Genomic DNA, 26246 nt, shown 5'->3' with positions numbered 1-26246 from the left:
TAGCAAACATGCTCTCCACCCAAGACCCATGCCCTCTCCTCTCCACCTGCTCTCCTACAGAAAGACTGTATTTCACCTGTGGCTCCAACCTGTGCCCTGCTTGTTCTCTTCTCACAGCCCGACTGAAAAAAATTAAATCAGAAAGAAAATCACAAAGGACATAAAAATATTGAAGACTGTAAATTACCTTGGAGCTACATTGCTTCCTTACAGGGCTGCCATTTCGTACCACACCTAGTCATTAGAATCAATAATTGTCCATGCAGTTAATGTTTGAGCTGCTGAAACTCTGAGGGCAAATCTGAGGGACTGTAAACTGGATAAGCACAGACAGACATCACCAACCTGTGCAAAGGTGATTCCCACAGCTGAAAGAAAGAAGCATTTTTAGAGCAAAATAAGCTTTTCATGTTACAGGTAAGGGATGATCTAACAGACATTTCACAGAAAGATTTTAAAAGCAAGGGTTTTGCTAAAGGATTTTCAGGCAGTGTCAGCTGTCCCTGTAAAATGGATGACTGCTGTGCTAAGGCTTAATCTGGTTTATATTTGATTTGGATCAATTTCCTCTGTTTTCTCTTTGCTGAATTTGAACATCTGAAATCAATCAACTAAAGAAAATAATATTTTTTTCCATGGAACCAAATACTCATGATTGTTACTGATCTTTAACCTCCGGGAATATTCTTTGTTCTCTGAATGTTTATTATTGAAAGTCGCTGGAATATTTGTATGATGGTTATCCTAGAGATTTCTCTTCAGTCATGGGAACTGTGAGGGATTATTAGGGATATAGCACTGAGATGAAACTAAGAAATGAAGGAGAAAATATGGCTCCAGTCCTCAGCCAGATCTCAAGCTGCTTTTAGTTAAGCTGATGCTATTCTAATCCTGAAACTGCTTATTGCTGAAAACTTTTGTATGAATCTATGTATATTGGAACTCTATTCTGAGTGACAGAGGAGTACGGATTTTGGGGCTTTGGTCCTTGGCAGTGAGATGTTTCATGAGACTTCGTAAGAGTTTCCAGCCAAAAATTAATGTTCAAGGACTGATCAAGACTTGCAACAGGCACCGCAAATGGCATGACATAAGGAAATTATGCTTATGTTTAAAGAGAAGGGAACATCAAAGGCACTTGTCATGCAAATTGTGAAATGGTTACATTTCCACTGCTGCATTTGGTAGTCAGATCTGGACAGGATAACCTGGCCATGAAAAAGCCACATTTAGGAATTAATTTTCCAGCATTTTCTGTCCCCTAAAGTAGGGCTGGATGTGTCCCTTCCTGAAACTTCCTCCTCTCCATAGTAGATCTTGCTCCTTCTCTTTTCCCTGAATGTAGGGTTTGGTACCCCAGACCACCCCGTACGATTTTTCCTCCCTTTTGATGGCCTCCCCCAGTATTTTCAGCTTCCTGGTGTTCCTGCACCACTGGCTGGCAAAGGGGCACCTCCAGCTGTACCTCCTCCAGAGGGGCAGAAAAAACCCTGCAGGGAGGCCCTGGGCACAGACTGCAGCCTTACAGGATGGAGAGGGCACACCTTGGGTACTCTGTCCCACCTGCCACCCCAAATTAATAAGGAATGAGTTTTTTGAACTTCCCACCTGGCTATTAAGTGCAGCTGAAACTGGCCAATATACTCAGAAGAGTGCAGCAGGAGGGGAGGGGAGAGGCTGTTGTACAGGTAGACGAACTAAAAGAATTTTCATTGACTGTGTTGCCAGAATATCAGCAAGAGTTCAAAGTGTCTTCTCCTTCTCTCTGCCCTGCCTGTGCCACTTCCTCTGGCTTCAGGGAGGCTATGAAGGACCTGTTAAGGAGGCATCACAGCCAAGCAGCTACAGGGCACTCAATTTCAGCCTTTGGCCCCTGAAAAATTTAATGATTTTCCTGATCACTTCTGGTTTCAAAAGTGTATCGTATTATTTTCTTCCAGTACCCACACAGACAGCTCCAGCCCAAGGAAAGAGCCCAGTACTTTCAAAGGGTGTAATTGCACACACAATATGACCCAGCTCAGAATGGGATTTGGATGATAAAGTCCTGTGGCATGTCCTAGAATGAATGTGTGCTGGAGAGAACAGCAGTGTGGGTAGCAATTTCTGTATTTACAGGTTCCCTTTTCGTTTAGCTATCGAGGAAAGAAAAGGAGGGTGGAAAATGGTGTGATGGGAAGCACAAGCAGGAAGGCATCTAGAGGGAGCTGTGCCTCCACACTGTGTTCTTCCCCTTGGGGGCCTCCATGGGACAGAGCTGTGGAAGGATACCTGTAGGTTTGAGCCATATAACATGAAGCACCACTGAAGATAGTAGCACAATACGCCAGCTTCACCTCTTTCCAGAACTGGCCTCATGCTCTTTGTTAAAATCTAGAAGCAGTAAGGAAATAGGATTTAATTTTGAGAAAGCCATCTAGTTTTCAGGAGGATGTTAACACAAATTGCAGAAGTGTGTGCTCAACATTTCTTTGAAATTTGAGGCAGAGAGTGCTCCTTGGACTTGGAAATTTTGTTTCCAGTAGCCATGTTGTTTTAGGGGGTGCAGACACCTTAGACTTCCTTTGCCTCTGCAATCTGCAGGAAGCAGATTTTTGGAACCAGAAGACAGAGACCTCAGGATAGTCTCTGCAAGACTTTTGTCCAGTGGTTATAGCATTTCCTGTGAACGCCTCATTGCTTTCAGTACAGCAGAAATGAAAATGCGTTTGCGTGACAGAATCATTGTAACAGTGTGGTTGCACGGCTTGAGTTTTTGTTCAATCTTTGACAACTCTTTGGGGCTCTCATGTTGCATCTCTTGCACTGTTAGGTGCAGACCTGATGGTCACAGCCTTCCAGGGACACCAGTGGTCTCGCCTCTGACGGGCAGAGCTGCACCTGCTCCTTCGGGGCTCACTCCTCAGCTCTCTCCCTGCAGCTTCAGGAAAACTCAGCTGTTGCCTTAGTTTGCAAATCGACTGGGCCAACTCTATGGGGTTAAAGTGACTGTAATCTCTTTGCAGGAGCTGAAGCAAAGCATATTCCAGTATGCTTAAGCTGTGTGGACTTCAATTTCTGCTTCTCATTCACTCGGTGAGTTTCCTTTGTTTATCTGTGAGCAAACGGCAAAGGTTGCCTGCGAGCCTCTGAGCTCCGTGGGGTGTGCCAGCCTGCAGGTCAGGCTGGCAGTGGTGCCAGCAGAGCAGCTGTAACTCTGAGTGTGGGAGTGTGTCCCCGCAACATGTGTGTGACCCCACAGGAAGCTAAGAAGACATCTCAGTCATTAGGGAAAAATACTTCAAAAATCTTAGAAGTCACCATTTTCCTTATTGTGTCTGCTTCTGCTTCCTCTTTAGATATCCCCGTTTCCAATATTAAAGATTTAAAAATACTGCCACAAATCACCAAATTGTGAAGACATGAGTATCATGTGTTCTGCATTATAATCCATACATGTGCTGACATATTAAATGTATTCTAAGACACATAACAGCTCATAGTTTATAAACTTCCCGTTAAATATGTATCCTCATTATTTGGTCTATGTGAATCCCTTTTCAAAGGATTTTCTGGAACTGAAATATATTAATTATACTCTTTATGGACCTTATGTATTAAATTCAATAGATTTACTGATGTTTGTAAAGGCTATAGCAGTGGTGACTTCTACTTCACAATTGAAATTAACAGAAAAGATTGAAAAAATGAGTCAAATTCAAGTTCAGTAAAAAATGTCTCAGAATATGGAGACCTTGAGGGGTGAGTGAGCACCTCCTTTTCACTTCCCATATCACAAGTGGCTGCTTGTGGCAGTGCTGGCCCCCCATGAAGCCACTCTGCAAGAATTATAGCCGTCTTCAGAAGGGATGCCAATGGATATGGGCCAAGAGGTAGAACCTCTTCCCCCTTCAGTTCCTGAGTAGTGATTCATGCTGTAGAAATATATTTGGAGATAATTATGGTCCACATAAAGTAATTTTAATCAACAGAAGTGATATCGTTGACTTGTTTCATAGGCTGCACTTTGAACTTGCTGGGTTTTATAGCATCAGCCTTTGCTCCTCCATGGCAGGGAACATGATAAAGAAAAATCTGTCCACAAAATGGCCCTGGGAGAAGCCTCCAGGAGCCAGGCTGTGCCAACCTGTGTGACATGGGAATAGCCATAGCAGGTCAGATTCAGGGTCCTTGGCAGAGGCCAGCAGTCAGCATTTGGCAAAATATTAAAAGGTAGCTGCAAAGTGAATTTTCCTGGATGCATAACTATCAGATGGCATTTCTTGATATTCTTCTGCTGACACTAGTTTTCACTAGCACCCCTCCCTCTCCTTCCCCAGCTCTCTGCTTTTCCCATTTTCAAAAGGAGTCACAAAGCCTTGTAGGCGAGGGAGGCAGTATCTCTGGCTATTATTAGGAGGAATATGGAATTATTGAAACACCACTTGTGACACACACACACAGAGCAGTGCTTTAGGGTAAATTGTGCTGAACTTAGCTGTGTTTTTGTCATAGCCAGAATTAAGCTTTCCCTTGGTAATATGCAGACTGTGCTTTTCTGTGAGAGATTGAATGGCTGTCCCAGCAGCAACAGGATCAGATCCAGAGGAAAAGTCACGCAGCAGAGAGCACACACTCAACTCTGTGGGGTGATGGACAGGGTGGCAATGATACTCTAAATTTGTAAAGCAAAATAAATTAATTTTTACTGTGGGAGAAAAGAAATTTTACCTGTGCAGACAAATAATGGAGCCCTAGTTCTGACAGGCAGCTCCTCAGTGTTGTCAAGATAGGAGGTTGAGAGAGGGAATTTGGGGGAGCTTGGTCTGGCCTTTGAAGAAACAGGTCAATTATCTGAACCACAGTGTGAATTTTCTTGTGTGCAAATGCTCCCCTGAGAGGCTGATTTTTGCTTTGCTTTTTTGTTTGGAAGCAAGAACAGCCCTGAAATATTAGGGCAGGAGTGTGGAGGTCTATGGGCATTGGGGAGTGTGTGATAATAAAACTCATAAAAATTTGGCAGAAAAAACCATTATGTTAAGACACTGCTAGCCATTAGGAAGAGAACAGAGGCTGAGACAGATTTGTATGACATTTTTGCCATCAGGTAAAAGCCAAAGATCAGAAGGACATGTTTGTTCTCTTTGTGGTTTGCATTCACTTGCAATTGATGTGAAGGCACAGGGCTCAAGTGGCTTGCCCAGATGGCTGTGGCATAGGGGGGTGGCATAGGGGAACCAGGGAGGGCCACCTCATTCCCATACAAAAAAAAGATTTGAATTTACTGGGGAAATTACAAAAGGTGAGCCACAGCTCCTCCCCATCCCCAGATGTGATGTTCGGTTTCCAGATACACTTATTGTCACAGGACTTTGTGGCTTCTGGATGGGATGTGGATGGTCCTGCTGGGGACACAGAGGTGATCCAGCAATAATTTTATGAATTCCCTTTTTGCTCTTAGTCTACATTCATCTATTTTATTCTTCTGTTTGCTCTTGAAGGCAGATCCAATCTCATTTAATTATATAGTGGTCAGAAAAGGTCAGGGCACAAGTCTTTGTTCTCAAATTAATTAATAAATCAAACTTCTTTTAAAAATTACGTACACTAAAGAAGCTGGAGATGTTCAGTGCAAACCTGTAGGAGTCTCTACCATTCTTCTATAGCAAAATAACTTGCAGGAGGCTCAGTGATGGAGAGCTGCTGTTTGTGTGTGGTGATAGCAGACATCCCTCATCTGCTTTCCTTCTTCCCTCTCTCTCTCTCACACAGGCTATGTGGCTTAATCTGGAGGGCCTGCTTGTAAGTGGGCCTCTGAAGGACACGGACTTCTCTGTTCACGAAGGAGGGGGTCCACGCATCCTTCACCAGGTGATCAAGTGTCTCGTGTTATCCACCCCGGTCAAAAACCCCATAGCCTGCACACAGAGACCACATACAGAGCGTAGTCCTCTGTGCTGGTGGGAAGAACAATCCCCTGAGAGGATCTGAAATTAATTTTTAATTCCTCTCTATGGGAATTCAAGAGTCTACATGCAAAGAGTAGGAGACAACCCCCCCCAAACACATTTTTAAGAGAATATTCTAAGACAGGGATTAATAAAATCGGCATTCCTAGAGAATTTCTTTCCATGTAACTTGTGTCATCATTTTCCTTTGACTCTGAGGTTTTCCTCCCAAAGCCATAACCACAGAAGGACAGATCCAGCTCCCAGGCAAATGGAGGATGTGTGTCATTTTTTTCCATTCCTGTGCTCAGACAAAGCCCTGTCCTAAGCAGACGTTTGCTTTGGAAACAAGCTGCAGTTGGGATTTCTTGCAGCATTCAGGAAATAATGTGAAAACTCCTCTGTTGAGGATCAGACAAGAGCAGATTTGTTTGAGCAGACTCTGGAATATCATTCTCCCAGCCAAACACACTGTTTGCAATAGATTTTAAAAGTCACAAAGGCATGAAATTATTTTTATTATGGTGAAAATGCAGAAAAAAAGAGATGATTTTTCCCTCTGTTTTTTTTTGCCATTGTAGTTCACACTTGAGCCACCTGCTGTGAGTTTCAGAATATCTGGTGAAAAAGCTGGAATTATTGACATCGAGCCGAAGTCAGGCATCCTGTATATCAATGGGTCTCTGGACTGGGAGACCAAACAAGTGCACAAGCTGCAGGTAAAAACTCAATGAAAAATAGGAAGGGAGAAGTATTCACATTCACCCTCTTTTGGTAAACCTGATATTAATAGAAACCTGTTGAAATTCCGAATTCTTTGTTTTGCCTAAGTTTACAGGCAGCTTTTTCATTTTTAATATCAAGATTTGCTGGAAGACACACGGTTTTGTAGTTCTGAAAGACTGAACAGGAAAATGCTCCTTTGCAGAGGAAGGCGATGTTGAGAAAACAAAAATTGTGATGCCAGCACCAACCCTTTACTGCTCCTAATATGATGGAAATACTTGACTGAAGTAAAATCTAGCCTCATGAATGAGTTTCTCTTGTTATTCCTGAAGACTGATAAGGTGAATTCCATGTCTGGAGTGGAAAAATAAACTGATGTAATCATATAGAAAGCTTGTAATATATCTGGTGACAAACTGAGATTAGCTCAGTTGGTTAGAGTATGGTGCTAATAATGGTTTGATCCCTGTATGGGCCATTCATTTCAGGGTTGGACTTGATGATCCTTGTGGGTCACTTCCAACTCAGAATATTCTGTGACTCTGTGAAACAGTGTGAGTAAAAGACATTTAGGCAGAGAGGCACAGATCTAACCTCTGTCAGATAACAGCAGAAAGATGTTTGGCAGATGTTAGACTCTAAGGGACAAAAGAACTTTGTGCGCTATTACACCCTTTTCATGAGGATCTCACTGGTGTAAACACTACTGAGAATGGGGCAGTGGATAGACAGTCTTTGGGTCTCAGTATAGCCTTGTGCTCTTAAACTATGTCCAAAATGATATTGTCTTTTTCTGAGGCACTAGCAGCTGAGAAGTAGATGATCATGAGAGGATCAATATCTGAACAGACAAAGTACATGATGATTCTTTTAGCTAGACTTAGCTGTCTTTCTAAAAGTCTAACACGTCAGGTTTCATGGTTTCATGGTCTCAGCTCTAAAGCACCCTTGGATTGGAATTAGAGAGGACAATTTTCTAGACCCAGAAGTTAATAACTCTAAGCATGTGGATCATTTATAAACAAGAAGTGATGACAAAACAAAAAAATTATACTTGGTTATGCATAAATAATCATTATTTTATCTATTATGTGCAAACAAAATGAAGTGTGACAGATATACACTTGGTGCTTTAAAGAAGGCTATAAAATGAGTTGAATTGTTTGGAAAAAAGTAATTAGAAATAAGAATTGATTTTTCTTTACTAACCCTTATAGCAAGCTATTTACCTGATATATAATAGCAATTAGTTATAAATGCTATATCATGTTGGGTTTTCTCCTTGTTTGTTAGAAAGTATATATTTCTGTTTAAAGAAAAAGATGAATTCTAAGCTGTGCAAAAATACAAGTAGTCTGCTGAAACTGGAAGTGGGAAATTGTCCTCTGAAAGGGGTCATCAGAAGCAGGAGTGGGGTTTTTTTTTTTTTTTTTTTTTGTTGGCATTATATACTGTGGCAAAACTTTGTCAGGGAGCTACAGTGGCAAATTTGTCCTTGTATGTGGAACTACCCAGTGATGGCTCTCACCAGATTTCAATCACAGTGAGAATGACCTGGCATTTGACATCCTGATATTAATTTATGCCTTTTAACTTATCTGCATGAAAATATTTCTTTGCTGTTCCTTTTTTTTTCAAATCAGGTGGAAAGTCTGGATGAAAGTGGAACCGTAGTTAAAGGTCCAAATGCTGTTACGATATATGTGGAGGATATCAATGACAACCCACCAGAATTTAACCAGACAAAGTACTTTGGAGTAGTGAGGCAGAACTCCCGTCCAGGTAATTATCACCATAAATAAATATTATAATAATATTATAGGTAATAGGAAGGTAGGTAAATTAAGCAGGAAGGTAAAGTGGGTGCTATATAAGATGGAAAATGATCCATTTTCCTTCCCATAGGACTGTACAAAATCAGGATGAAAGCCTCTATAATATAATGAAAGGGCAAAGAGGTGACCACTATGTGGTGTAAATGGATGAGTGCAATCAGAAATATATTTTAGTACTTTTTGCAAGTATCACATAACAGGTAAATATTGCTGCTCTCTCCGTTGCACTGAAAACAACTCCCTTATGCTAGAAGGGGTTTAAAATTTAAAGGCTACCAAACACTATACAGAAAGGGAATGCTAAGGCTATGTGAATCTTTACATATCTGTGAAATAAAGTGCCAGGGTAGATATGGGGTATGTGCTCACCATGACTGATGCTTCTTAGAACATGAGCTGAACCTTAGCAGTTAGAAGTCTTAGATTATGGATTGCAGTGATCCAGTCCAGGAATTATGCAAGTATCAAAGAGCAGTTTGAGATGTCTTGGAAATTAAACTAAGGACTCATACAGCTGTTATCGCTGTAACTATGGACTCAAGAAGAAACTTTTGCTAAAGAATGTGCACGTAAACCTCCATGGGGTCAGAAAATCATTCTGAAACACCTTACTGTATTCTTAACTGCATCCAAGTCAAAAAGATTTTGAATGTTGCACTGGTGCTCAAAAGGTAAAAGTTGAGTTACATTACTGCGTATTTCCACTTTTTTTTCACTGTATGATTGTTCTTTAATTATATCTGTGTTTCAGGCTGTATGCCACTTTTATCAAGGTGCTTTGGATTAAAGTGATTTGTGTAAGAACTACAAAGTGGCCTTAAAGAGAGACACCAGTGATCTTAATTCTGGGTTCAGGCACTCTTGTGTGATAGATAGCTCTATGCTGATTTAACTCTGTCACCTTCTTCATCAACTGGTCTTCACACCTATTGTGATCCTACTAATCAGAGCTGGTGGAGGGTTGATTGTGGGATGGCATACAGCAGTGTAACCTCTACATATGGCTTCCCGTGAGAGATGCATTACGGAACAATGGTAGCTCCTCGTAAGTTGCCTTCCTGGCTTGAGAGGTCTGCTTGAATGGATTATCTGTTGGGGTTCAGTCTCCTCTTTTACCACTGTTACTTCTCCAACCCAAACAGGCAAGCCCTTCATGTATGTCCATGCCACTGACCGCGATGATCCTACAACTCCCCATGCACATCTGTCATACAGCATTCTCCATCATTTTCCCAACCCTTATGAAGAAATGCTATTCCAGATTGATAATGTAACTGGAGCAATCTCACCAAGCAGGACAGGTATGTAAAAAGATTCTTGCTTGCAAAGAGCAAGCATGAGTTCTGGGGTGTGCATAGCAACAAAAAAACAACACAGGTCTGATGCTACATTCTGAATAAATGTGGTCAGTGGGACACTCTCCACTAAAGCCCTGGTTTTGGCGAACTTGTTTTTTGTCTCACGAAATTCAAGGGAAGCTAGCAGAAATGGAGATTGAGATTTAAAAGTACACTGAGAAGAGAGACAGATCCTCTGGCCTTCACTATGAGATATCTTGGAATTAATTCTCTGCCTTGAAATCTAGAAACCCAAAAGCAGTAACATGAAAAATGCAGAGAAAACTCAGCTGGCCATGTGATCCCAACTAAATTGCAGTGATTTAGAAACACCCATCTACTCTGTTGGGCTGAACAAGTGCCTAAGTGGGGTGAGGGCTGTTCAGTGATGCGTCTGCACAAAATGAGACCACAGCACAGAGGCCCCATATGATTACATCCACATGATGCTATGCAGCATTGTTCAGAGGAGCCAGAGGAAGTGGTTTGCTGAGATTTGTCACAAAGGACCATCTAAGGAGTCAGTCTGAAGCAGTTAAAGAACCACAGTGCATGTTGGAGGCAACGGGCAGATGAACAACCCCCACAGCCTCTGTGTCATTTCTCTTGACTCTTTGCTCTGTCTCTAGGCTCTTATTACTTGGATCCTCAAAAGCAGGACACCTTCACACTTGTTGTCTCTGTGAAGGACATGGCAGGGACGACAACAAATGCTTTCACCAGCAGTGTTGATGTGATCATCACTGTGAGGGAGAGCCTGTGGAAAGCTCCCCCCACCATCCACATCGAAGAAAACTCAACCCAGGCCCACCCTGTCAACATCAGCAAGGTAGGTTCCTTGACCACACTCCCTGAACAACTTCTTGTGACACACAATTGTTTCCTCCCCACTAACTGTGAAGGTGTCCTCACTGCATTCAACACCAGGTTCTTCAGAAGGGCTTTGACACCTCACAGTTATTTTTTTTAACATGGCATCCTGTGGAAATGATTGTTAGTGGAGGTCTCGTTGACTTTTTGTTAGTATGAAAGTTAATAGTTTGAAGGTGACTGAGATACAGTCAATATGAACACTAGAGTGACTGATCTTGTTTGGGAGCATAATCCAGTCCCAGGTCCTCCAGGCTTTGAGCAAACCATGAGTTTGTTGGAACTTATTTTGAGGTTACTTCTTCCACCTGCAGAAGAGTGGGGCAGGGGACCAGCTCCACAACAGCCCTGCTGTAGGCAGTCCCCCACACTCAGGGACACCTGCTGTGACCAGTTTTGTATCATGCAGCACAATTTCTACATCAAAAGTACCTAGAAAAGACTGAAACACCCTCCTTCACATCCTGCATTCCCACAGTATTCCTCTTTTTACAGTTCAAGCACAAAATATGTTGCTGATAACTGTAGACCAATAGCAGTCAATACATGAGTACATATTAACTAACAGTCCAACAGCCTTTCAGAAATACTTGACTTTGAAAAATGCCTTGGCAATGACACCCCCAATGCTGTCACCCTTGAACATGGCAGGATTCCATGGATCCTGTTCACAAGAGTAACTGGCTTGGTGCTATTCCCATTGGCCTCAGTGACAGCCCAAGGAAGTCCAGAGCAAAAACAGGTGGAAGGAAGACTAATGTGGAAGGGTGCACCCATTTTGGAGTGACTTGTATATAAATTTAGTGTGGTAGTCAATGGCATGTTGATTCTGCCTAGGGGAAAATGAAATGCAGTTGCTGCTATATAGAATATAAACATTAATACTGACTCCTTCATTAATCTGACAGTCTGTGTACTTCATTTCATTTTAAATGTGCAGCACCCCAGAAGAGATCCTGCATCACAAGCTTTGGTGAATGTAGAGTGTGCATATACCTATGTACAGATAGGTGGCAGGTATTTGTTTTCACAGAATCACAGAACCATAGAATATGCTGTATTGGAAGGGACCCATCAGGATCACTGAATCCAACTCCTGGCCCTGTCCAGGACAACCCAAGAGTCACACCATGTGCCTGAGAGCATTGTCCAAATGCTTCTCGAACTTGTGAAGGCTTGGTACTGTGACCACTTCCCTGGGGAGTCTGTTCCAGTGCCCAGTGACCCTCTGGGTGAAAAACCTTTTCTTGGTATCTAACATAGACCTCCCCCAACTGAGCTTCCTCAAGCCCTGTCACTGGTCATTAAAGTGGAGAGATCAGTGCCCTCCCCTCTGCCTCCCCTGGTGAGGATGTTGAGGTCTCCCCTCAGTCTCCTCCAGGCTGAACAAATCAAGTTCCTCAGCTGCTCCTTGCTAAGGCTTCCTCTCCAAACCCTTCACCATCCTTGTGGCCCTCCTTTGGACACTCTCTAATAGCTTAATGTCTTTTTTATATTGTTGTGCCCAAAACTTCACACGAGACTCAAGGTGAGGCCGCCCCAGTGCAGAGCAGAGCGGGACAATCCCCTCCCTTGCCCAGCTGGTGATGCTGTGCCTGATGCACCCCAGGACACGGATGGCCCTCCTGGCTGCCAGGGCAATCCTGACTCACATTCAACTTGCCACCAACCAGGACCCCAAGGTCCCTTTCTGTGGCGCTGCTCTCCAGCCTCTTGTTCCCCAGTCTGTCTGTACATCCAGGGTTGCCCCATCCCAGGTGCAGAATCCGGCACCTGCCTTTGTTAAACTTCATACAGCTGGTGATTGCCCATCTCTATAACTTATCAAGGTCTTTCTGCAGGGCCTCTCTGTCCTGGAGGGAGTTGACAGCTCCTCCCAATTTAGTGTTGTTTTGGTTTTCCACTTCTCTGAATTACATAAAACAAAACAAGAGGCAGGAACAGACAGCGTAAGGAGATGGAAATAATTAGTATCAAGATATTCAAATGCAAATAATGCTTTTTTTCCTATAATCACTATTTATCTCCGTATCCCAAAACCCTTTTATAAAAAGATATGTGTTGTAGCCCATCTGGACAGATGGAGAAACTGTGGTAAAGTGGCTTCACCACACAATTCAGAGAGCAGGGGCAGATTATCAGTCTGATTTTCTGCAGTTCATCCCAAGAGCCTGCCAAACTGTTAATTTTCTGGTTTATGAAGCTAACAGGAATGCGATTGTTTCTGTTTGTGGTCCAGAAATGATCCCTGTTAAATCAGTCTACACTTCTGACTTCCTTTGCTGACTTATTTTTTGGGTTTTTTTTAGGTGCAGTCAAATGAACCAGACGTAATCTATGGCATTTTTGAAAAAGAAAAGCTGCCGAGGCTCCCATTTTCCATCAGTAAGAATGGGGATATTTATGTGACTGAACCACTGGACAGGGAAGAAAAGGATACTGTAAGTAAACACATAAAACTTCACTGTTGGCAGACATCATAGCAGAAAGCTAATTATTGGTGTGGGAGTAACTATGAGAAAGCTCAATAGAAAAGAAGGGGGACGGGGAAGGGGAGAATACATAAAAGCTTTGTTTCTTGTCACTTTTGGTTGGAAATGATGTGATAGATGTGAAAGTTCATCCAACTACTACACTGTAAACTGCCTTCAGGTTCTGACCCTACAGTGGGTCTGGCAGTAGCAAACACTGCCCACAGCATACGTACAGTGTACAACATGGACCAGCTATGGCAGGGTTGTAGGTGCACGAGTAAGAGGTAGGTGGTGGGATTTGTGGAGTGCAGGAGATCTGGATGTTTCAGATTTACTTCAGACCTCGGGGACCTCAGGTATCTTTACACACCAGAAGCAGAATTTAACTTGGATTTGCAGCTGTAAAGTTACCTTGAAGTTACCCATCTAGGAGTCTTTTAGACAGAAAATCCTCTGTTCCCTTCTGTTTTTGGAGGAAATTTGAGCAGAGCATAGGTCAGAGACCAGATATGCTGGATAAATTCTCTCTCCGTATGTGACAGATGAATTTGCAAAATTGCAAATATGAGATATTCCTGGTTGTCCTAAATTTTTGCAAGAGTAAGGACACCGTGGAGTGAAGTATTAAGGAATTTTAAAATCTTTTGAGAATTCAGGCCTCAGAAAGTAAGGGGTGATGGAAGAGTTCTGATTTAAACAGAGTGAAAATACTGAACAAACTCATGAGAGGATATTTCATATTCCCATAGTTACATACTTAAATGCAAAATACTGTCACAGTGGACGTTCAAACCATCTAATAGTTATATTCTTGTTGCAGTATACGTTCTTCGTGGTCTCAAAAGATAGCAAGGGAGAACTGGTGGATAAGCCTTTGCAAATTCAAGTTATTGTGGAAGACATCAATGACAATCCCCCTGTGTGCCAGCAGGCCCTCACCGTAATTGAAGTTCAAGAAAATGAAATTGGAGGTAAGAAAAGAGCTTCTGTTAATTTAAACACCTCATTACAGTCCTGTTGTTGTTTCCAGCTGTGTGTGAATAAAGCTAGACATTCTGATCCCAAAGAGTAAAATGTGGCTGCCCTAGAGAAATGTTCTTCTGTGCAAATAACCCCCCTGTTTTTCCTTCAGTAATTCATGTGGAAAGGATTTCAATAACCTGAGAAGGACAGACTCTAAACACCTACTTTAAAAATGCTGTTTCATTTAAAACATAAAACTGCATTTTCCCACAACCACAGTTTTGGATAACTGCTTAGACTGTGTAAAGAAAAACATCCCTTTTATTACTAATAGAAAAAAAATACTGTTCTTAAAGTGGTATGAGTCCATTTTTCCTCAGCCAGCTGCTCCTCCAGCATAATGCCTTTGACTTCAATGGACCATTACCACAATCTGTCCTAAGCCTTGACATCAGTCATTTGGTTTCAGGACTGACGAGTTTGCTGTTACAGTCTTTTGAACTGCCCTGACCCCAAAACCAGCACGTTGGGATGCTAAAGGAAAAACTCCCAGAAGTGAAATGATTGTGTCCTTTTCAGTGTTTTCCATGCAGCTTCATTTTTATTGATGCTCTACTCTTTGCACTGGTGTCACAGTTGTCACTGTGTACTTCTGTGGAGAAACAGGACCACTGCATTCTCTCTGACTCTGATCTCTACTCTGCTACAGGAAGTCATATTGGCACCGTGTTTGCTAAGGACATGGATGAGGAGGACACCCTTAACTCTCGTCTGCAGTTCAAAATCCAAAGTCAGGAACCTGAATTTCCTGAAAAGAATCTCTTCTATATTCAGCAAGACACTGGGAATTTGCACTTAACTGGCCGTTCCTTAAGCAAGCGTGATTCAGCCAAGTATTCCTTGAAGGTCCTGGTGTCAGATCCAGGTATGTAAAGCCTGCTGTTATACATTGGAATAACTCTGTTCACACTGGCATCACTTGTGTTCAGTGTCCAAGGGATGTGGGGAGACAAGGAGGATTTGCTGAACAGACAGTAGCACTGAGAGCTGTCTTGCTCTGGCATGGTACTTGCCCTGCTCTTGAGATGCAGGGAGATTAATCATGATTCATAATGCAAGCATGGAAGACAACCAGCTCTAGGACAGAGTGTGGCTAGACTGGGAAGCTTGTTAACAAGTACTTCAGTAAGAGATTTCCTTCCACAGGGAGGAAAAAATGAAGAGATCATGACTGTGGTTTTCCCCCAGGTCTTTCAAAGGGACTTCACTGAAAAAAAAAGAAAAATCAAGAAATTAAACACAGCTGCTCAGACAGTCCAGATAATATTTTAAAACATTAAGAGAAAATTAGGCTGAAATTAAACTTCAAAAATAATCTTGTCCCTTATGTAAATTCCCAGGAGTCCTTTGTGATTCACTGAATGGAAAGGAAATCGAACTCCATACCAAAGCTCAAAGCTTTGTGCTGGAGACCCAAGAGTCAGGCAAAACTTGTGCATGAAGGAACAGGCATGTAAAAAAGTAGTGTGACATGTCTGTAAAAGAAATGGCATCATTTAGGCAGATGATGGAAAACCTTGCAGAAGGAGAAGCTGGTGGTTTGTTTTGGATGCTTATTTGAATTCCACCCAAACAATGTTGTTTAGAATTTTCCATAAATTTCAGCTCATGAAGTATGTTCATAAAGCACTAAAATCCATCTATATATGGATAGCACATGACCAGATATATTATGCTTTTAAAATCACAACCTGCCATTGCTAAGGGTGCCCCTGCTCAGGTAGCGATTAGATTTACATGGATCTGAAGTTTAAGTCTGCCTTTAGCAAAACTGATGGTGCTGCTTGATGACCTGCCAAGAAGACAAGGTAGCATCACAACCCAGGGCTTACTTTTTGACATGGAAAAGTGATACTGAGATGGCTAACACAATTCCCAGATATCATCATCCTGGTAAATGGATATGGTTTTAAAAAGTGAGGGAAATGAAACAGGATGGGGCAGTGCTGAAGAAATTGGGAAGATCGATGGTGAGATAGAGAGTGAGGTTGTCACTGACTAAGAGATATCTGAGGTAAGTTCTTCTCTCAGTGCTTAGATTGGACAATCTGGCAGTGCTGCTTTTTGCTCACAGTGAACCCATCTGGAGGAAAGTTATTTTCAGTAGAATGGCTGGTGTGACATTGTTTGTCTCTTTCCATGCAGGATTCCAAACAATCTGTGACGTGGAAGTACATGTCATCGACATCAATGATCAAATTCCCATCTTTGAAAACTCAGATGTGAGTATTTTTGACACCATTTTGGGTGTTCCAATAACTTTTGACAAGTGTTTGAGCATGCCTTCAATGTCTATAGAATGTCAATGGGAAACTAGTTGTTTACAGAACATATAACAGAGTAACTACTAGTGAAAATAAAGGCAGAATATTGCTGCAAGTCTGCATATAAGCTCTATCTAGGCAGTGAGCAAGGAGACAGACTAAGAGCTAATTATGAAATCTATGGTAATTTTCTCAATGGAAAACTATGTGTACAGAAAGAACTTATTCTATTAAAGCAGTTTATTCCAGAAATGCAAGTTCTAAAGGGAAAGGGGGAAGAAAAGGCTTTAAAATTAATCAAACAGCTAAATGGAAAAAAGCTGGCATCTCCCGAGCACCTTTACAAACACAGCACTAGTGTATCCAAAACAGCCAGAAGGTGAATGGGAATCAAAATCCCTACATGGTTTGACCAGAAACAGTGGCCCTGTGATCCATGCCCAAAAACATACCTGGTTTCAGAATTGGTGTCAGGCTCTTGCCTTTTCCTCTGATGGAGGTGCTGGCATCTGGCAGAGACTTGCAGACATTTCGTGACTTCTGCCAGATGGCCCAAGCCTCCTGACAGACACTGGAGTGGCTGAAGTACCTACACAGAGGTCTCCCAGCTCCCACCATTCCTGCAGGCTGTGTAGGTGGTGGGCTCAGGAGAACTGCCTGGCCCACCAGGAATAGGTGTCCTTTTGGGGAAGCTGTGCTGGTTTTTGGGCTTTGCAGACTGCATTGCCCAGCTCTCTGTTGGTGGCAATGGCAGCACACTCACATGCAGACAAGGTGCCTGCATAGCAGGTTTTGCACCATCTCACCTCAAGGTCTTGGTCCAGGACCTGGTCTCAAGGTGACGCTTCTGGGCGAGGGCACACATCAAAGAGTTAGCAGAGCTGGGATGCCAATGTGGCAACAGCCTGTGGTGCATGAAGCAATCAAATATTCAACAGTGAGTGGCCAGGGTGCTCATGGGGTGCAGAGGAGCTGTACTATCCCTGCTGCATGATCATGGGCTGGTTTTGACAGAGGATGCAAAGATTTGGGACTGGTGCTGTACTAGTGGCACTGATCCCATCACCTATGATAAATGTGTGGCTAAAAAGCTTCCCTCCCTCATGTAGCTGCTGGGGATTAAAATATATCCATGTATGTGGGTCGCAAGCTTGTGGTTGTGCTGAAGTTTTTATCCACAAATGGTGCTGGGTATGTCATGTTTCAATGACCTCTCTCTCTCTTCAGTATAACAATGTGACTGTGGCAGAAAATATCCCAATAGGAACTGTGATATTAGAAATTCAAGCTACTGATGGAGATGAGCCTGCCACAGGGAGCTCCCTCATCATTTACCAAGTGAAGGAAGGAGATCCAAACAACACGTTCATCATAGAGACAGACTCTGAAACAAACCGAGGCTTCGTCAAGATTAACAAGGTGAATAGATGGATTATATTCTTCTCCTTTAGTGTCACTTATTTGTCATACACAGTATCTGCCCTGGTAATGATTTGTGGGGAGGAATATTGGCTGGTGGTGGGGTGGGAACACCCTAAGCATGGTGCAGACTGCAGGAGGCTCCACTGCTGGACTCAGGCTCTGTGCCTGTGCAGTGCTCACACACACCAATCCTCCTGCCTTTGCTGTGCCTTCACCATCCGCCACCACCACCAGCTCCCTCCACTGGCTCTGCTGCTGGCTGCTTCTCCAGCAGAGCAGGTTCTGGCCAATGAAGTAGGTCTTTATGCACCATAGAGACAAAAAGAATGATATTGAGTGCTTTTGCAGCACCATTTCTGGACAAGAGAAAGCCAGCTAATGCTTCCAGGGGCTGTGGTGGTAGTGGTGGGCTGTGACAGGGCAGATTCTCCTCCCTGCAGTCGCTCTGGCCATTAGTGGCCTGTGCAAAATGAAGTACAAGTGCAGCCAGCACGACTCAATGTCAGCATGGAGATGCAGTTTGTTCCTGCTGAGGGAAACATTACTGTGACAAAGCCAAGGACAGCGTGTGCTGCAGCAGGTGGTACAGCCCATATGCTGAATGCTGGAGACAGGCATATAAGGAACACTTTCTGCTGCATCCATGAATTTCAATAGCAATATTGCTCTCCCTTTGAAATTAGCCTTCTCGAAGATGCTTGGACTATGGGTCCAGAAAACCCATTACTCATTTTCAAGGGGTGCCATATAATGTGCATCCAGCTCGTGTGCTCAAGCACAGGCAGAGGCAGTGTGTGGTCGACCATCTTCAGGATCAGCCTCAGCCTCATTTTTTCCCAAGGAGGCAATTGTGAGAAACTCTGTGGTGTAACAACCCTTGCATGACTTTTGGCACCCGGAGGTCATTTGAGGCCTTCTCATACAGAGCTATAAATACTATTTCTGTAAACAGGATATTGTTATTAAACTTAGTTGGGCAGGTGGCAACATTATTAGAAAATTCAGTGAGGAGACCTCTAAACAGGCATATGGTTTCACTTAAACTTACCATTCCGAGTGTCATTTTCTCCTGACAACTCCCACTTATTTTGCCTGTATCTGAGGTGAAATCTCCTCCTTGAGAAGAGGGGGACTTTCTAATTTCTCATTGGAGCTCCCCACAGCAGCAGGGCCATTGCTTCAAGACCCCTTTTTTTTCTAATTCATCCAGGCTCTTGATTTTGAAACAATGCCTGTGTACAACCTGGTGATCAATGCCACAAACCCTGAACCGCTGGTGCCAAGTGTGGAGTACAACTCAAGCTCTCTTACCACATTTAAAGTTTTTGTAACAAATGTGGATGAGCCACCTGTTTTCCTGAAGCCAATTTACAGAACAGAAGTGTCTGAAGACATTCCTGTCAATACCCTGGTCATGACGGTGGAGGCCTATGATCCTGAAGGGGATTCTGTACGGTAAAAAAAAGTGACTGTCATTAACTAATTGAATTTAAGGTTTCAAAAATTGTTCTAAAGGAGGTGCAAGGAAAATATGCCCAATACTTGGCACGTGGGAAAATACTTTTTCTACAGAAGTCTTATCTCCTAGTAGAAGGTGGATGTGTGGTGGGGTGGTGGCCAGCAACCCACCTGCAGCAGACTTCTGGGCAGTGCTTTTCTGACCAGACTTCTCTCTGTGCTGTGATAAACATCAGCCTTGAAACAGAAAACCACAAGGGAAGCAGGCTAATTTATATCACAAGGAAAAAGGTAGAGCTGGTCTGAGAATAACAAGGTTTCCCTATCAATAACGCCTTTAACAATAAAATGAAGCATATACTGGGTACCCCTGAACCAGCAGGAGAGTTGCTGCTTTTCATGTCATGCAGGAAACCACCAAAATACACAACCTCAACTTTTTCTCCACCAAAATACACAACCTCAAGTCTACAATTGAAAATTAATTCATTTTCTTTCCTAGCTGTCAGAAATGACACACCTCTTTCTATTGTGGATGCAAAGCTCTGTGCTGTGTTGCATGGTGTAAATGTACCTTACACAGTAGAGTCAGATAGAAGAATTATTTGTGACTTTTGCTGTACAATTCCCAGCTAGAATGCTGAACAGACCAACTCAAAACAAACAGTTTTTGAAATTTAACTAAAATTCAGCAAAACATGAAGTGGTTAATGGAATTGCACAATATGACTCTTAGGCCTCCTGTGGATTCTTATTCCCAGAGATTTCTCATCTGGCTTTCTACTTGTCCCTAACTTTTGGGAACTTATCATGTTTGGCCTTCTGTCAAACCAGTTTGAAAGTCAGCCACATAGTCCAGAAGCTCTGGGGGATGATGACAGAGACAGATGTCAGGAATTCAGATATACATAAACCACATTTCTGCTAAAAATAGGTTAAAGGGCATAAAGTAAAAAGTATAAAAAATAGAAGATGTACAAGCACCCTTTTTCTACTGTAAAGGGTACTGAAAGAACAAAAACATTGAATGAGAAGGTCGGGTCACTTCTACTCAAGCAAGTGCCTGTGCTTTAACTGGGTCATATGTTCATGGTTAAATTTGTATAAGTAAATACCCAGAGACCTTGGTGATTTTTTTAAACAATGATATAAATGCAGTTATGTGGTGATGCTTAAAGCACTCTCTGTTCCGAGGCTGCCCCAGTGGTAGTTACAGGCTGCTCCACACTGGCAGAAGATAATCACCATAGCTCACCTTGGGGTCCTGGCGCCTTCTTGATCCACAATAGGGTGCCTGGCTGGTCCCTCTGTCCCCCAGCCCTTGGCTTGTTCCCCAATCAAAACCAAGATGTGGGAAATGTGATGGGGTGAGATGGACATGGGGTTTGGACAAATCACAGTTCTAGACTAAAAGCTCAGTGCCATCCCAGGTTCCCCACTTAAAAGGAAAGTGGAGTTGCAAGTACACAGGCTGGAGTAGTGGTGGCATTTCCATAGTTCTGCTCTCACGCTTATTCTGGATGATTTTGGCCTCTCTTCCTCTGTCAATCTCTTCTGGTTGGCTCTAGCACTGTAGTACTGCGAGTCTTTCAAGAACCCTCTCTTGGAGTACAACTGTAATCAAGCTGCTTGCATAAAATCAACAAAGAAGTATTTGCTTTGTCAGAATCTTTTCCTGATTTGGAATAGTATATGTGATTTTTTTCCCCTATATCTTTCCAAAGATACTCCTTGGAAGGTGACGTGAGAAAATGGCTGAGAATTGATTCAGCCACTGGGCAGGTATACACTGCTTCCCTTTTGGATCGAGAACAAGAAGAAATGTACTCAATAGAGGTTGTTGCATCAGAGCAAAGTAAGTGATGAAACAACTAAATATACACACAGAGGAATCCCCTGTCCTTACTCTTTTATGAGGAATTATTATACCTACCATGACTAAACTCATTAAAAGTACTGGAACATGTAATCTTGGATATACATCCTGTGATGTATCCTTAGAAGTATATATTTCTTAAGATTTTAAATTTCTTGAAGAAATCTTGATGCTGTAGATAACAAGGATTAAAATAGCTTTCATGAAGTCGGCTGTGGTCTTTTTCTTGAGCCACATGACAGAAAGAGAAGATTAGAATTTCTTCACTGTTTTCAGTATTAATATTTTCTGCCACTTTTTTCTCTACAGCTATGAAGAGTTTAGTCTTTCTCCTAGGCATGGTTAGGCTTCCTGAAAACATACCTGGAGAGTAGTTTGTAACTTTCTGTCCTGAGGTGACTGTATGATACTGTATTCCTGTATACCTTCTACAGAATTTCATTTTATTATAATTAAAACTAATACTTTATTAAGTCTGAAATATATTAGGACTTCTAGTTCCAGCCATTAGGATCTTTCAATTTTGACCTGCATTTCTTGTATGTAGAAGAGGGGTGGAAAACTCAAAGCATTTCATGCTTAAGAGTGCTCCAAAAAGCGCTGGTCCCTGGATGTGACTGGTTGCCAGACATGATGGATGTGACAGATTACTACATACAACCTGCCTCCTTTCCCTTGCTAGTGTTCTGTAGTTAGCAAGAACTGGTGATAAATAAGCCATGCTTGTTAAAAAGTAGTGGCAGCTACCACAAATCCCTCAGGACATCCTGAGACAGAATACCACCTCTCACTGCATACCTGATGGTGTACCTCTATGACAGCTGCAAATGAAAGAGCCCAGAGCGTAAATCCAAGATGTGCATGTAACTTTGCATTCTCTTAAACTTGACAGATAATGTAGCTCAGAAATCCAAAGTGTTCTTGATTCTACACTTACGTGATGTGAATGACAACCGTCCACAATTAGCTATGGATTATCCTGCTTTCTTCTGCTACCCGGTCAGTGGAGGAGAGAGAACTCTTATTCAAGCTACTGATGCTGATGAACACTTATTTTATTCAAAATTTACTTTCTCCCTTGCGAATGAGATGAATACAAGAAATAATTGGGAAATCTCAACGTTTAATGGTAAGCTAATACAGCCATTCTTACAATGATACGGGACTCACTTGCTACTCTGGTAAATAAGAAGAACTACAGAATTCAGAACTTTTCACTCTTACTATTGCAAATCCAGTGTTCCATGTAGAAAAAAAATAGGTTGTTGAGAACACCAAAGTAATTAATTATTTTTTGCAAGAGATAAAACATAGTATGTTGCAGGCTATAATTTCATGAGTATTTTTGAGAGAAGCAACATGCAAGAATGAAATGTATGTGTGTTTAATGAACACGAATCACTGCTGAAAAAGAAATAGAGCAGTTTGCAAAATGTACATTTCTGACATTTCATGTGCAAAAGGAAGTCCTGTCTCACAAACTGAATGGAGCTCTTTGAAGGGGACAGTAAGCACATGAATATGTGCTTGGCTGATAGAGCCTGTCTGAATTAATAAAATATGTTCGATGAACTGTGCCACTAGAGAAAGCTGGGCTACCACAAATTTAAAGTTATGAAAGAATAAATAGTAATTTAAAATTCAGGACTTGGAGTAAATGGTCAGCTCTTGCAGTGAAGGGAGTTCACCTGTGTTTTTTCAAAAGATTTTTGCTGGGATCTGCATAACTCAAGACAGATGTCTATGCAATGAGGAGGCACAGTTTACTCATTATACAAAGTTATTTGAGTAGGAACCAAGTGTGAAGAATTTCAGAACATTCTTCCAAGACTGAGTTGGTTGAACAATAAAATTGGCAGGTGCTAGTGAATCCTGGACTCCGAAATTCACTTTTGAAATCATGGGTGCTGAGCTGGCCATTATGAGTCATGAAGGAGACCTGTAAGCAGCTCCAGGGAAATGTGAGATCAATTTATCAGCACTGTTCAGAAAAGCAGATCAAATATTGATAATTACCAGGAAACAACCAGAGAAGAAATCTGAGGACATCATTTTGCTCCTGTATAAATCCATAATTTGTTGACATTTTGAACTCCAGTCTCTCTATCTCCATAAAAATTCAGTATAACAGGAAACAAGTTTATATAGTGTGACAAGGATAATCAGAGTCATAGATTGGCTTGATGTAAGAAAGTGTAGCAGCAAAGTAAGTTACTACCTTTTATCTTGGAAGACAATAGGGAAAAAATACAATAGAAAGATATAAAATTATGAATGCTATGGTCAGGGTGGCCAAAGGTTCATCCTTTGCTCTCTCTTCCAATAAACAAACCTGGGACCCTCAAGTGAATTTTGTGGAGTTATTTCCAGTGCAGATAGGATGAGGAGGTATTTGACTCGGGAACTTGCTGTAATAGGGTGTTGTCTATGCAGAAATTTTCTACAAGTGCAAAGAAAGAAATTACATCTTACTCAAGAAGTCCCTGAGCTGAAAATGTTTGAAGGGTGAGAGTGCATTAGGAGAAAATAAAATACATGCTTGCTTTTTCATTGTAATCTCCATTTATTCTGGAGACAAGATACTTACATCAACAGACCTTTGATCTGGTTCCAATGGCTATTATTACCTTTTCCAGTTTTTAAAGAGTCTCAGATGTGACAGTGTAAGGTCACTAGAAGGATGGTGTGTCCTACTACATTTCCAAGATCAGATTTGGCCTGGTCTAGAAATTAGGAAGGAAGTTCTATAGTCATATTATGATGAAAGCCAGACTAGGCTTCTAGATGTTCCCTTTTTACTTAATATCTGCAAACCAATGAGATCTTGGAAGACATAGAGGAAAACATGAATTACTATCATGTGCAAAGCAGCCTTTAAAAAAAGAATATTCGCAGCTGGTCTGAATGTTGAACTCAATTTCTTTCTTGTGCTGACATGAATGTCCCATTTCCTACTTACAGCTACTCACGCTTACCTGTCCCCAAAACATGCTAACTTTGAAGAGAAGGAGTATAATGTTCCAATAATACTTAACGACAATGGAAAACCTCCTTTGGAAAACAAAGTGAATCTTAAAGGTATTCTATGCACAGAACTATTAATTTCAAGACAGCAGTTACATTTATAAATAACCAAATGTGACTACTAAATTTCTCACTAACCTCATGGCATTTCCTTTTGCAGTAAGCATCTGCAAGTGTTCCAGTGAAAATTCATGTTTTATAGAAGTAGACCGTGAGCACTCCTGGCCAACCCCTGGGCAGGCAATTGGGATTCTAGTTGGGGTCCTGCTCATCATTGGTAAGTCACTACTTCTTGGTTGATTTGAAGCCAGATTGCTGAGATATGATGGTGCTGCTGCATTTCTGACACTAGTTCACTTGTTGGGTGAAGATTTGTCATGCATGTTGCAGAATGAGTGAAAGAGGGAAGATCCCATGATTGTGTATCATGGTGGTTGCAAACTTCTAAGTTTTTGGCCATAAGAGAAACATCCAATGGCACAACAACCAGTTAGGACAGAAGAAACTGCTGTACTTGTAGCATATTGTCACTTCATTGATACTTACTGCCCTCTGCCAGTCAGGGGATTTGAGCTGATTATAGTGGGCATCCAGATTATAGTGAAAATAGTGGAGCTTCCTACTTAAAATATCTGTACCTGTAGCTTATAGTTATCATTTTATTCACCTATTTCAGCTTTGTAGGTTTACATGGTTCATATTCATTCTAACACTGATAAAGAGGAAATAAATTTATGTTCAGTGTAACGAGCTCATTATGATTTTAAAAGATCAAGCTATACATTATATATATGTATGTATATATATATATGTATATATATATATAAAAGGGGGACTACATCTCAAGACAAACATGACAAATCACTGCTTAAAGGGAGGGGGGCTAAAATAGACACTTTGCCATCTGGTCAGATCCTAGAGGAAAAGTTCTTCTTGGGGGAAGGCCACTGAGCCCCAAGGCATCTGATCCTGCCCAGCAGCACTTCGGATCCATGCTCTTGGTCCGAGGCTGCATGGTTCTTCCTCAAAGCTGTTTGCTTCTGTTCAAGAGGTAAAGCACTGTGGATATTACAGCGCAGTGTCACGGCCCTTGCTGGTACATCTTTTCAGAAAGTTTTCTCTTCCCTTTACAGACAAACACTCTCTGTTTTTCAGGTGTCATTTTAGGGGCTGTCTTTTGCCACATGAAATACAAAGAGAAAAATGAAAAGGGTGATCACAAAGATGCAAAAGATAAAGCTGAACTTGACAGACTGGCTTAATGACTGTTTCATCAAGAGACAAAACTGCCCATTGGGTTGTGAATGAGTGAACTTTGAAGCTTCCGAAGCCCAAACGTATACTATCACAAACTGAGGATAAAGACACGCAAAAGTTGACTCCCAGGGGTTTGACCTCACTTTTGTACCTAATACTGTTTAGTCACAAAGCATGAAACATATGTAACCTTCAGCAGCAGCCATTAATAAGCGTGTCAGCTTTGACCGAAGTGTTAACTCATGACAACACCAAATGCTGAGCTCTTTCAGGGATCTATACATGGGACCAGTCTTCTTCATTTGACAGCTGAAGTAAATATGGACTTTACAGAGGACTACATTTTGTCAACCTGCACATATTTGTATCTTTCCAACTCAGTAAGTCACTGAATATCAGATTGGGGAATAAAGTCCTGTGCTACATTTGAAGATATCCCATTAAATTGTAGGAATCTCTGACTCTCAGCAAAGGAGGTCCCAAACTTACTGCAATTTGTAATCTGCCCTGGGTCATGCCTGCTTTCATTATGCTGAATTTCTACTAGCAGTGTGACTTTCCAATTTTTTGTTTTTGATATCCACAGAGTAGAACCAGTTTGTGAAGCACCATGGCCTTTCATTACAATTTCCAAGTTAAAAACCCCATGCCGAGTCATATGGAGTTGGGTAATATTCTGTTTTATCATACTGCTGCAAATATTGCTCTTGCCCCCTACACATTAGATAAGAATAAAAATGTTCTTTAAAGGTT

At 41.8% G+C, this 26246-nt stretch overlaps 1 protein-coding gene across 2 annotated transcripts; it reads left to right on the top strand.

Moving 5' to 3' along the window:
• The first annotated feature begins 329 nt into the window (after positions 1–329).
• Positions 330–26246, top strand: CDH17 (cadherin 17). 2 transcript variants are annotated; one of them, XM_048287153.1, is made up of 18 exons: positions 330–417; positions 3006–3075; positions 5752–5850; positions 6509–6646; positions 8297–8435; positions 9631–9789; positions 10455–10654; positions 13005–13136; positions 13990–14140; positions 14842–15057; positions 16338–16414; positions 17684–17875; positions 19089–19333; positions 21061–21191; positions 22105–22341; positions 24174–24290; positions 24397–24513; positions 25392–26246. In XM_048287153.1, exons 2-18 carry the CDS (start codon positions 3031–3033, stop codon positions 25496–25498), a joined length of 2502 nt encoding a protein of 833 aa, XP_048143110.1. In that variant the 5' UTR covers positions 330–417; positions 3006–3030; the 3' UTR covers positions 25499–26246. The 2 variants fall into 2 exon arrangements, with proteins under 2 accessions (XP_048143110.1, XP_048143111.1); XM_048287154.1 differs by lacking the exon at positions 330–417 and having other exon boundaries at positions 2748–3075.

The sequence above is a fragment of the Corvus hawaiiensis genome, chromosome 26, assembly GCF_020740725.1.
Source record: "Corvus hawaiiensis isolate bCorHaw1 chromosome 26, bCorHaw1.pri.cur, whole genome shotgun sequence".
NCBI classification, from domain to species: domain Eukaryota; kingdom Metazoa; phylum Chordata; class Aves; order Passeriformes; family Corvidae; genus Corvus; species Corvus hawaiiensis.
This window is presented reverse-complemented; position numbering and strand designations above follow the sequence as displayed.

Excerpts from the sequence above, each read along its gene's own strand:
- CDH17 (XM_048287153.1), top strand. The coding sequence starts at position 3,031 with ATGCTTAAGCTGTGTGGACTTCAATTTCTGCTTCTCATTCACTCG. Across the intron at positions 17,876-19,088 it reads GCTTCGTCAAGATTAACAAG|GCTCTTGATTTTGAAACAAT; the intron begins GTGAATAGATGG and ends TAATTCATCCAG. Across the intron at positions 24,514-25,391 it reads TGGGGTCCTGCTCATCATTG|GTGTCATTTTAGGGGCTGTC; the intron begins GTAAGTCACTAC and ends TCTGTTTTTCAG.